This window comes from Quercus suber, unplaced genomic scaffold (assembly GCF_002906115.3).
Source record: "Quercus suber isolate HL8 unplaced genomic scaffold, Cork oak 2.0 scaffold_63, whole genome shotgun sequence".
Taxonomy (NCBI): Eukaryota; Viridiplantae; Streptophyta; class Magnoliopsida; order Fagales; family Fagaceae; genus Quercus; species Quercus suber.
In genome coordinates, this window is record NW_027069528.1 from 229,167 (window position 1) to 242,624 (window position 13,458).

A 13,458-nucleotide genomic window follows, 5' to 3' on the forward strand; every position below is an offset into this window, starting at 1 on the left:
AAGCCCTTGTTACCTGCAACACAAAGATATTATATAATCAGTCACAAAATAATATAAAAGTAAGGCCAAATATGTAGATATGTGAGTACTTTATCGTATATATTTCATGTACATCACATAACTTATAACTTAAAAATTAGAGAATTGAGTGATGGAAGCAAAAATTGGAAACAGAGTTATGTGGTACCAAACAGACTTCTCAGCTATGGGTCCCACCATTTTTGAGTTATGAGTTATGAAAACAGAATTATGAGTTATGGAAATCACTCATCCAAACAGCCTCTTAACATCTTAGTCCATGAGCTTGGTTGGAAGGGTGTTGATGCTAGATGATGGAATTTTGAATGATTAAACAATTGTGTTTGGTGAGTGGTGCATTTGGGCCGGAGGACCCTTGATGCTTGGTGATGTACATGTCGAATGAGGAGTTTTGGTTGTTAAAGGCATCTTGGTCATTGTCTTAAGGCTTATATTAATCATCTATTTTAAAAAAAATTTATGAAAATTGAAAAATTTGTAAAAGAAAATTAGTTACTTTTATTTTTTTTGATGAACAACATATACGGTACTAAAACGCTATTTTAAAATTCTTCTAATTTTAATTTGTCAAATCTAATCTCAATCAAAGAAAAGCAAATTCGTTATTAGTATATATGACCGTCTGAGTATCCAAAAGTCACAAGTAGTTAGTTATATACAACTAAACATTTTTCAATCTTCTAATTCTTTTGCAAATACACAGCTTTTGCCTCCATAATACAAATATTAAACATAGACAAATCATAAAAAAGTCGCCGTCAGGCGACAATACCCACTGAACAGTCCCTCACTTCTCTCTCCCATTATAAAACTCTTTTAAACCTTTAAAAATATGAGTTTCCACGGCAAACTTTGACACGCTCCTTTCCTTTGACGCGCCACCACCAACTACCACGCGCCACCATATCCTCACCTTTTGTCATCTTTCTCTTCTCTCAACTTTCCTTTCCTTTCTGATCTGAGAAAAAAGAGGGGCTTTAAAGGCTTGTATGAGTCTGTTTCCGTCGATGATAACAACAGAATGGGCGGAGTCACGTCGTCGATCGCGGCCAAGTTCGCTTTCTTCCCTCCGACCCCACCGTCTTACACTCTGATCTCAGAAGATGACACGTCGTCGTTGGAAACTCAACCTGTTCGCTTCTCTATTCCTGAGGTTCCTAGGAAAAACAACGTGGAAGTACTCAAGCTTCGGACCAGAAAAGGCAACGATATCGTAGCTATTCATGTTAAGCATCACAAGCCTTCCGCTACTCTGCTTTACTCTCATGGAAATGCTGCTGATTTGGGTCAGATGTTTGAGCTTTTCGTTGAACTTAGCAATCGACTTCGTGTCAATCTCATGGGGTAAGACTACTTTTTGAGCTTAACTTTGGGTTTTTGAGGTTTAGTTTATGGATATATTATCTGGGTTTTTGGTATTTTTGTCACTGCCTTGAGTTTTGGTTGGGAATTATTGTGTCTAAAATTTGATGGGTGTCGCTTAGTATGGTGAAATTTTCATGACGGTGCTATTGGGTTTGTCTCCTTTCTCAAATTTTTGGTGTGATTGTGGTTTTGGATGTAAGCAGTGCTGTAAATGATTTATATTTCTTTTCTATACCACATAGTATGGTGTTTCGTGTGTAAGCTTAAGTCTGATGGTTCTGCTTTGATAAAATGATTTTAGGGAGTTTCTAAATAAATGAATGTCACAGGAAAATGAGAAATTTAAAGGGCAAGAGTTAGATCAGGAAATGATTAATTTTGTTGTCAACAAGTATACTCATAGTATATCTGAGAACTGAAATAAAAAAAATGATGATTTTGTTGGCAACTTTAGTTCATGGAGAGGGTATATGATGGAATCCAGTAGCATGGTAGGGGAGATGTTATAATTAAAATTAAGGATATCTAGGCATATTGTCAATTTGTCGAGATCATTCAATGTTATTCCTCATATAACAGGACATGTCTTCCAATTGCTGAAAATTAGGTAAAAAAAACTATATCTGTTCCACTGAGACAATGGATGCCCAATTAGAAGAATGAAGAGATACTTTCATTGAATTTTGTGATTTTCATCAAGAATAGGCAGTCAAAGAAAAATAACTATAGGAACTTTATGGGTTGCAGATATTGACTGGATCAGGATTCTTTCCATTTGTCTTAAAATGGAGAGGATCCATTTCATGGTTCAAATTTAGTTTTCTTGAATCTGAAGTACACAGTATAATGTGCTATGTCATTTAAAATTCCATTCCACCACATCGGGTTTGATAACTAAATTTAAAGTTCCAATATGTAGCTGTAAATGCTTCTATTCGGTTAAGATGTGTTTTCAAATACTTCACAACCTGAAGAATTGCCTCCCAATGTGGATGACGAGGATCTGTCATATATTGGCTTACAACACTCATTTCAAAGGATATGGACAGTAATGGTGAGAAAATTCAACTTGCCAACCAAGTGACAATGTTTTCAGGATTCGATAATAACTTCCCTTGATTCACATGCAATTTAAGATTGGTATCCATAGGAGTTTCTACAGGTTTAGAGCTTGACAGTCTAGTTTTTCCCAAAATATCCAGCACATATTTCCTCTGCGACAAACTAATTCTTTCCTTAGATCAGGCTACCTCAAATCCCAAGAAGTAATGTAGGTTTTGCAGATCCTTAGCCTAGGAAATAATGTAGGTTGCCTAGATCCTTAGTTCAAAACGAACTTTGGATGAACTCCTTTAACTCCTGTGTCCCCTTCTTATTATCACTAGTGAGAATTATATCATCAATGTAGACTTTTAAGACAATCTTTTTGCTCTTAAAAGTAAAAGAGAAGATTGAATGATCGGACTGGCAACAGTGAAGTCCAACCCTGATTACTGTATCACTAAAGTTACCAAACCAAGTTCAAGGAGGCTGGTTAAGGCCATAGACAGCCTTATGTAATCTGCACACCTTATTAGATTCCTTCTGAGCAACAAACCCCAGTGGTTGCTTCATGTATATTTCACCCGCAAATCACTATGTAAGAAGGCATTTTTAAAACCCAACTAAAACAATGCCCAACCAAGATTAGCACCCAAGGATATTAGAAACCGAATTTAAGAAATTTAGCAACAGGAGAAAATGACTATGAATCATCCACCCCAAGTCTGAGTATAACCCTTGGTAACTAGGCACGCTTTCAGGTGCTCAATGGAACCATATAGCAAATACTTCATAGTATCTAACCAGTCATTGGAGTGTTGGGGGGCTTATTTCATTGCATGATGGTGGTTGTCAGACATATGGTTACAAGATTGGTTGGTTGTGGGCATTGTGTGATGCCATAGTTGGCTGAAGAATGCTAAAGTTGGCCGTGGAAGGGTTTTTTTTTTTTTTTTTGGCTTTGATACTATGTTAATTCTTGAAAAGTGTGTTTGTTTGGGTTAAATTAAATTATGCTACACATATGCTTAATATTTATACTAATAGGTTTAGTACAAATAGTACTCCTAATAGATTACATGATTTATACATCTACTGTAGATAAGATAGTGCCTCTTTATTGATAACTTTTGATACTTATGGAAAAAATAGAAAATAAACGAGGTGGTTTGCATATGACCCCAATTCAACATGTTTGTACGTCTTATCAAAAAAGAAAAAAAAATGTTCGTACATATGTATGTATAAGAACACATATCTGCATATGTATATGTGAGTAAACATATTCGTTGAGTTACATCTAATGAAATAATGGTCAACTCATGATCTTCTACTACCAAGTCTTAGCATCCTAATCTATCATTAATATTTGACACTAGTACAGTGTTAACAGAACACATTTTGGTGTTTTCATCTTTTTGTCCATGCGATATAAAGCTGGAATAAAATTTTCTGGTAGCATGGCCACATGGTGCGCTGATGCCTCACAGCACGGTATGACATCAGTAATAGAAAAGAAAATCCTATTTTTTTATTAGATATAATTAATCAATATTAATGACATCAGTAATATGACACCCATTATTAGGGTTGAAATAATAAAAGTTACTTAGATGTTTATATCTTACTACTAGTTCTCTCATAGTCAAATCTATAGTATAAAAAAAAAAAAAGTTGTACCCAATGCACAAATCTCTTGCATTTTGCGAGGTCTAAGAGAGGTCATGGTAAGCAGGCTTACCTCCATATTTTTTGTTTGAAGAGGCTGATTCCTGGACACAGTCAATTCTACAATATAGTTTTTTTTTTTTTTTTTAAATTATTTTCAGAAATTTGAATTTACTTGAATTCCTGTGCATCACATGGGCAAAGAAGTAGGAGAAGTAGGAAACTGCTCAAATTCTGTTTTGACCGAGGATGTGGTATTTATTTATATTTCTGTTCATGTCTGGTTTTGTCAGTACTCTCTTTTGGCTGGTGTTAATGACATTCATTTCATAAAGTTTCATTATGTGAGAACTATGCTCATTTGATTTTGTTTTCTTCTCAACAGTGCATGTGTGCATCATATCCAAGTGTTCTGTCTGGTTTTTTTTTTCAAATGATATGGAGAAAAAATTTTATTTTTGTTAGAGCTACATAAGCATGAAGATACAGATAAATATCTCTTCTATTAATTAAAGAATCTGAAAGTAAAATAGAAGTAGTGAAGTACACTACTTTTTGATACTAGTATATCTTTCTACAACTCTGATATTATACACCATTGGATTAATTTAGTGACCCTTGCTTCTTTGTTTTGTGCAGGTATGATTACTCTGGTTATGGACAATCAACTGGAAAGGTTGGATGCGTAGCTTCTCTAATACTAGCGTGATGGAAATGGGAAAAGATGTTTATTATTTGCTTTTATTAAATCTTGCTAGTCTATAATTTTTTGTAGGTGTCTGTTTATTAGAGCACTTAGATATCCTGATTTTTGTTCAAAATAAAAACTCTGAACTAAGTGTTAGGTTTTGTACCTTTTTGGCATTGTTAGACTTCTATTTTTGACGAGTTTAAACAAATAAATAGGAAAGATTGAAACTCAAGTTTTGAGTAGGCTGAATTTTAGAAGTCATGTGACAAGCATTTTTGACAGTAACAATACAGCCTGACCAATCCTAGATTCCTAGACATGCATACATATTTAATCTATAACAATTATGTCATATAAAAAGTATATTGACGCTCCATTTTTTTAATCGGAAATTTCTGCATTTTTTGGTTTTTGGTATGTGGAAAATGAAAGTCAACAGAAAAAATATTTTTTGGTCAATGGAAAACATACCCACTAGAAGGGTAACTTCTTTCTCTTAGCTCTTTCTCTCCACTGGTTGATTGTTGATCAACTGTTGACTGGCTATGACTGACTTTTTTTTTCTTCCAAATGACTTTCTTTGATAAAAAATCTAACTTTTCTACTTATTCTTTTATGTAGATTCCAAATTTAGGATATGTTTTCCAATTTGAGGCTCCCAAATAGCCCAAAAATAGAAAAGTTTTTCCTATTTGGGATCTGTTTTTGTGAATGAAAGTTTTTGTTCTTATAATTACTTGGAATTATAAGAAATATTAAGGATTTTTTATGCTAGTCAAACAATAGAAAAGTGTTTTCTAGCTCATTTTCAGTGTCTTAACCAAACACAGGAAAACTAGTTAGTTTTAAAGAAAACTAGTCATTTTCCAGAAAAAAGAAGAAGTTTTTTTTATCAAAACAAATGAGGCGTTAATGTGTATTATGTAATGAGTATATGTAATGTTGGTTCAACTGTAGTATGAAACTAGGACCCTACCTGCCACACTTTTTAACCTCTTCAACGAAGTCCCAGGGACATGTAAGAAGTATGACCTTGACATGTACTTAGAAATTTGTTGAAACTACTGTGTACTTGTACATTTTAACTTGTGCTGACTAAATATATCTTGATTTGACTTTTTGGGTCTAACGCATCTGTCTCAAATTGTATTCAGATAAAATCATTCATTCATTTGTTCTTTTGTTCTCTTGGAATTTTTTTTAATAATTTATTAGGCTACCAAATGGGAGGTCGTTTAATTGACACCTCCCATGAGTTGAACCCAAGACCTTCCTACCAATGCATTACATGGGTTTTGAATAGAAGTTTTTCATCTATATATTTGTTCAATTTTCTGTTCTTTCTGGTCCATGAATACATAACTAACTCATTTACCAATCATGAATATACTAAAGTCTTTTGAGATGTTTCTAATATGTGAATAATGTGTCTTTAAGCATTATTGCACGTATGATTATAAGCATTCTCCCAAGTTCTTTCAGAAAGGATGTAGCTTTCTCCGAATAATAATTGCTTCATGTTTCTTGGAGATCAATTATCAAAAAATCTAAATTCCTAAGTGTTAATGTTAATGTCAAATTAAGTTTATGGGCTATTTCACTTATTAAAAAAAAAGGTTTATGGGCTATTTCACCTGCCTAAGGAGAAAGCATATTACCTGTGATGATTATGCTGTTAGAATTAATTGCACACAAAGGCATACCAACACTTGTAAAAATTCTTATGAACATGATGATAACTTGAAATCCTTTTTTGGCTGACAATTCATATGATACTGCATATCAAATATTCTGTGATTAATACTTCAATTTTTGGCAGTGAAAGGGTGAGTTAAGTATTTGTTTAGCACTAACTAGGGCCAGCACCTAAGCAATATCTAGATCCTTTGGTTGTTGAGGCAAAAAGGTAGAATGCAGTTTGATGCATCTTAATATATATATTATTCTATGGGGATCTCATTATTAACATTAATTGCTTGGCAGATACTGTACTTGAATGACCCTGGATTGGCACATATTTCATAGATTATTTATGGATATTGTTATTTTCCTTGATGGTCATAATCTAACAATTACTCCTTTTCTTTTGAAACAGCCGTCTGAATGTAATACGTATGCTGATATTGATGCAGCATATAAATGCCTTAAGGAGCAGTATGATGTTAAAGATGAACAATTAATATTGTATGGTCAATCTGTTGGTAGCGGCCCCACCCTTGATCTTGCTTCAAGAATACCAAACTTGAGAGGAGTGGTTTTACATAGCCCAATTTTGTCTGGGCTGAGAGTACTGTACCCAGTCAAAAGAACATTCTGGTTTGATATTTTTAAGGTATTTTCATACCATTGATTCTATTCCTCATGTCGTTCCATTTGGTAGATGGACTAATGTAATTTATTTTTCCTTTCAGAATATTGACAAAATTGGCATGGTAAACTGTCCTGTTCTTGTTATACATGTAAGTCATATTTACTTCAAATTTCATTTTCATTCTCTTCTTGCTCTTCATCATGACGGCCATATTCTTCTTGATCTCTTTGAGTGTGGGTGGGTGCATGTGGCTGGATGCAAGTATGGGATTCTATTTATGGACCTTGTTGGTTTTGGTAACTTAACTAAAATTAAATGATAGGACAAAGTTTCTCTACAAATTAGTTTGGAGAGAAACACTTGGAACTCCCACTAAAAAATTAACGTGGCTGTATATTTTGAAAATTTAACCGTTGGATTGCATGTTCTTTATGTTATTAACATGTTTGTCAAATTTCGTTCAAATTGGATGTTCTCTTCAATCCATAAATGTGTTTTTTATGCATAATTTAAGGTTACAAAAACTTGAAATTTAAATATTTGATTGATGACATAGCTATTGATTTTTTTTATTTTTTTTGAAAATTTTCAAGTATGGAGGATATAATAAGAAAATACAATCTAACTGTGGGTAACGATCCTAGGAAAAGGGACACTATACTTAAAAAAGACTTGTCACAATTGAAGCTCTTTGTAGTTGTTAATAAAGCTTAAATCTACTTAGTAAATGGCTGATATGGGACTTTATCACTCCTACACAACACACACAGACAATATCCAAATCAGATTTGGGCGTCACATGATATTTCTTTGGTATTAGAATGCTTTCTTAGTCAGATAAGGAATTTAGAGATAGCATGTGCTAATCCTTAAAGAGAACAAAATTATAGGAACTCTTTAACTGTCTTTGTGAGAAGTTTGACATGGGATGAAACTTTCCTCCTGAGTTGTGAATGAACTATATTAGTTAGAGTCTGAATCAATGCAAAATAATAACAGTTTAAATCCATCTGAATCTACCAATCTTTTCACAGATGTATTGAGCTAATAAATGGATCCTTTATGATTCTTTTATCATGTGGGAGGAGAATCATTTTTCATCATAAATCAAGCATGAAGGACATTTCTAGAGTACTACGCCTAGGAGAGACTCTATCCCCTGTTTTTTGTTATTATTAATTTATTATGGAAGCCTTTAATGTAATGATGGAAAAAGCAATAGAAGGAAGATATTTATTTGGTTTTACAGTGGTTACTTGGACAATAATTTATTGATGATTCCTCATTTACTCTTTGCGGATGACAAATTGGTGGTGAGGCCAACCTTAATCAGATTTGTATTTAAAGTTTGGCTTTATTTGGATTGAAGCTGTCTCTGGTCTAAAGGTTAACTTGGGCAAGTCAGAGTTGGTATCAGTTGGAGATGTGCATCATTTGGAATAGTTGGCGGATATTATGGGGTATGAAGTGTCGTATATGCCAATGAAATATCTAGACCTTCCTTTGGGTGCTAAATTCAAAGCAAAGATCATTAGGAATACCATATTGGAGAAGATTGAAAGAAGACAGGCAGGAAGGAAGTGACTTTATCTCTTAGAACGGAGTTAGGATTACCTTAATCAAAAGCACTCTTTCAAGCTTGCCCACTAATAGATGTGGCACATCACATTGAAAATTTACAGCGAGATTTTTTATGAAGACTTTTAATTGAGGACTCCAAATTCCATTTAATTAAATGGAATAAAACATGTGAGCCCCTTCTAAGTGGAGGATTGTCCATCGGGAAACTGAATTGTTTAATCAAGATCTTTTGGAAAGTTGTTGTGGAGATTTGGCATGGAGAGAGAGGTTTTGTGGAGGAGGGTAATAGAGAAGAAATATGGAAGTTTGTGGGGGCAGATGGTCTACTACTGTTTTTAATGGCTCTCACAGTGTTAGTCTATGTAAATACATAAAGAGAGATTGGGAAGACTTTTTGTGTTTCATTAAGTGTGGAGTGGGTGACACGACCAAACTTAAATTTTGGTAAGATAAATGGCGTGGAGATATCCCTTTAAGGAGGCTTTCCTGAAACTGTTTCGCCTGACAAGGAATAGGGAAGCTTCAGTAGCAGATTGTATGCAGTTTTGTAATGACACTGTATATTGGCCTTTGAATTTTTTGGAACAGCTCTAGACTGGGAGTTGGGAGTCCTTATTGTCTTTCTTGGACTTAATTTACCCTACTTCAGTGAGAGATAGTGGAAAGGACAAGCTTTATTGGACCCCATCTAAACAAAGGGGTTTGAGGTCTAATTCTACTACAAAGCTTTTAGTCCCTAAAGGAGAAGTGATTTTTCCCTTGAAAAGAATTTGAAAACCTAAGGTCTTTACAAGAGTTGTGTTCTTATGTGGACTGCAGCATTGAGGATCTTAACAATAGAAAAATTGAGGAAAAGAAATATAATTGTGGTAGCTTGGTGTTGTACATGCAAAAGGAATGGGGAGATAGTTGTATTATCATCATAGAGTTGTGGAATATGGTTTTTAGCATGTTTGGGGTTCAGGGGGCATAGAGTAATAGATTTGTTAACATGTTGACAAGGCAGTTTTGGTTAACAGAGGTGCATAGAAATTTGGAAGGTGATTCCTTACTGTTTGATGTGAGTGGACTATTAAATCTGAAATTGATGCTTTGATCCTTGTTTGAATGGGTGATTACGTCAGGATTATTTTCTTTTTCCAACTTATTAAATTCTTTTGATTTTTTCAATTTTGCAGTTTAATTGTGGGTGCACCCATTGTATAATTCCTGTTTACTTGGGCTATGCCTTTTTTGTCTTAATTAAATTTGTTATTTATTCAAAAGAAAAAGCTTAATTCAATTCATCATGTTCATGTCAAGGTTTGGCCAGGATAGCTTTTTAAATGTGGTTTTGTTCCCCCAAGTGATCACATTGGCCTCTACTCCTTGCCCTTTCCAGTAGCAACATTCCAAAATCCTATTATCTTTTTCCCTAAGTTCTCTTACAGAAATTTATAATAAACATATTATGTTCCCTCTTCAGGGGACTTCTGATGAAGTTGTGGATTGGTCCCATGGGAAGCAGCTTTGGGAGCTTTGCAAGGAAAAGTACGAACCCTTGTGGTTAAGTGGAGGTGGACATTGCAATCTTGAGCTTTACCCAGAGTTCATTAAACACCTAAAGAAATATGTACAGACCATTAGCAAATCAAAAGCAACCACAAATGGTTCTAAAAAACCTACAGTAGAATCTGATAATCAGAGCAAAGCATCTGAAACTGGAAATGCAGATACATTTGAATTAAGTTCAGATGTTCCAGAAGTTTCTAGAAACAGTTTAGATAGCCGACTTGAGAAGTCCAGAAAATCAAACAAGCCTGAAAAGTCTCGTATGAGCACTGACCGTGTTGACAGGTTTAGACGAAGAAAGGGCTTAGTCTGGTGATTAAATTTACACAGCATTTCAATAAGTAATGTGCTAATATCTACTTGAGAAGGTACATCTATTCACCCCAGCTTATGTAATGATGTGTCAATCCTAGATGGAATATATCCAGTTGAATGTGTTCCTTCACGTAATTATTTTTTTCTTTATCTGTATGTATGCTCAAAGATTGAGAGGAATCTAGCATTTTTTATTTCTTCTAATCTTTTGTAAAATCAACAGCCTTATGCAGTTTTAGCTATTTTCTTTCTTTAGTCTCTTAAGTTGATATTCTAATTGTATGTATTCTATTACAGCATTATCAAAATCAAAATTCACGTAGTTTCAGATATTTTGCTTTCTTTAGTGCCGGTTTGGGAGGGCTTTTCAAAATTGCACTTAAGTTGAGGGAACTGGAAATCCACCGGTGGTGTATATTCTTAGGGAAAATTTGTCTATATATTTATTTTTTTAGGGGTGGCAAAATCTGACACGACCCGCGAACCCAACACGATTAACCTGTTTATAAACAGGTTATGGGTTGAGGTTAAATGAGTTCGGGTCATATTTGAGTCGACACGGCTGACCTGTTTAATAAATGGGTCGTGTTCGTGTTCAACATGTGAACCCGTCTAATTTGTTTGATCCGTTTAGATAATAAAGGTATTAAATTTTGTTATTATTGCTTAATTTTTTGTTGTAATTATATGTTTATTATTATATTTATTGTTGTAATTGTATTTTAATTTTAGATATATAGAATTTGATAATAGATTATTTAGGTCATGTATGACCTATTAATCAAATAAGTTATTAAACGGGTTATTTGTATTAACTTTTACATGACTTATTAATTAAACAGGTTAAATGTGTCGGGTTGGGTTAACCTGTTTAATAAACGGGTCGGGTTAGGGTTGAGGATTTTTGACACGTTTACTAAATAGGTCGGGTTTGGGTCAACCCATATAGCAGAGTACTTTTGGCTCGACACGACACGAACCTGACCCGCGAGCACGAATTGACACCCTTAATTTTTTTCACCTTTTTATTTGTTTGTTTTGGTTGTGTATTATACTATTATCGCTTTTGGTGGGGGTTGGACTTGTTTTGAAGTTGTCAGTATTATTTATTTATTTTTGAATAAGTCGCGGATAGGATTGTGTCATAGGATTCAGGGAACGTTAAGCGTTAACGCTGGTTCAGCTGCACCTGGCTATTCAAAGTGTCGGTGAATGAAATTTGCCAGGTATCTGTGGAGTCAATGCGGTAGGATTTAAAAGAGGAAGTATTTTGTGCATCCATTTTATGCAGTAGATGTGAACAATAATTTCTCGGGCTACAACAGCTCACAAACACTTGGTTATTTCATGCTTTATTCCCGTCGAGTGCTTAGTTATGCGTACATGCCGTTTTGCTGTGTCATACATTTTCTTTTCTAGGTTATTTAGTTCAGGCTCCGGTTGTGTGAGTTAAGTAAGAGCTTTCTGCGGAGGCACTGGTTTGCTGTAACTCAGGTCACCCCATACCCTATATCTTGAATCTCAATTCATTGCATCATCGCTCCAGCTTTTTTTTTTTTTTTTTTTTTTTTTTTTTCCAGTTATTGTTCTTGAAGAATAGTGAAGTTAGGTTTGCATTTCAAGAAATCATGCTTTGGTTTCCTAAAGAATTGTAGGTTTGTACATGCAAGGTTGTCAAAATCAGGATCTTACGAGGATCGTAGGAGATAGGTAAGATCGTGGATCATAGGATAGTAAGATCTTACCTATTTTCAGATTTAAAGCAAAAAATACATTGATAGTGACTTTGTATATTGAATAATTACATAAATTATGAATTCTTCCATAAAAAAATAAAGATTTTGATCATATGATGTAATTTGTATGTTTTACATCACTACGTCTATACTATACTAACGAAATAAATATATTTAAGTTTTAATGCAATATATTTAAAAAGTTCAATGAATGTTTAATTAGAAACCAACCAAGTACCAAAATACTAGCATACTTTTTCATTTGGTAGCAACTCTTGAACTCTCATCATCACTTAACATTAATAACCAAATGATACAGTAGTAATCACACATTCACACTATACATATGTAACTTTTTTTTTAAACTATAAAGGAAGGCTTTAGAATTGTAACTTCATTATCTTCATCAAAATCTGTACCATCATCTTTTGGTCGACACCCTTTGCTAACCACCTATCATCTGAAGACAAGTTCTGCAAACCAATTTCTTCTTTTGCACTTGATGGTTTAGGTATTTTCTCTTTTATCTTCAAGTTTTACATAACAAATACAAACTCATTCATTTTTTTTTTCTTTGTTTTGGTTTAAACGATTTTCTCCTTTTTGGGTGTACTTAAAGTTGTACCAATTTTAATAGAGAATTCTCAATTGAGGGGATAATATACCAAAGTCATTTGGTCTTATTATTCCAAATGTACTCCAATTACTTTCACAACATGAAGAGCTACATGTGAAGCTCAATATTCTTACAGCAAAATTTTCAATTCAAGAAAGTCATCTCTATATGAGTCCCACCAATTAGTTGATACATTTATGAAGTACAATGTCTTAGTCTTGAGATTATAATTTACAATTTATAAAGATGAACTAAAAAAAAAAAAAAAAAAAAAACTAACTTTTATGTTTTGGTAGAATTGGTAGGATCCCATACGATCCTACACGATTTTACATATGATCCTACAATTTTTTTTCGATTCTTGTGCGATTCTAAACATTTTGATGAGGTGGAATCGTAAAATCGTGTGATCTTACGATCTTGATCGCGATTTTGACAACTATGTGTACAAGTATATCACATGAAAGGCATTCATTTAGATATGTTGGGTATTATAGCTATGAAGGAGGGGATAATCAAGTGATGGAGGACCATGACAATAACC

General features: G+C 33.9%; 1 protein-coding gene across 1 annotated transcript; it reads left to right on the forward strand.

Moving 5' to 3' along the window:
• The first annotated feature begins 727 nt into the window (after positions 1–727).
• On the forward strand, positions 728–10,817 carry LOC112011214 (uncharacterized). The gene is made up of 5 exons (XM_024043596.2): positions 728–1,383; positions 4,753–4,789; positions 6,900–7,136; positions 7,216–7,263; positions 10,162–10,817. The coding sequence occupies exons 1-5, from the start codon at positions 1,061–1,063 to the stop codon at positions 10,561–10,563; spliced, it is 1,047 nt and encodes a 348-aa protein (XP_023899364.1). The 5' UTR covers positions 728–1,060; the 3' UTR covers positions 10,564–10,817.
• The last annotated feature ends 2,641 nt before the right edge of the window (positions 10,818–13,458 follow it).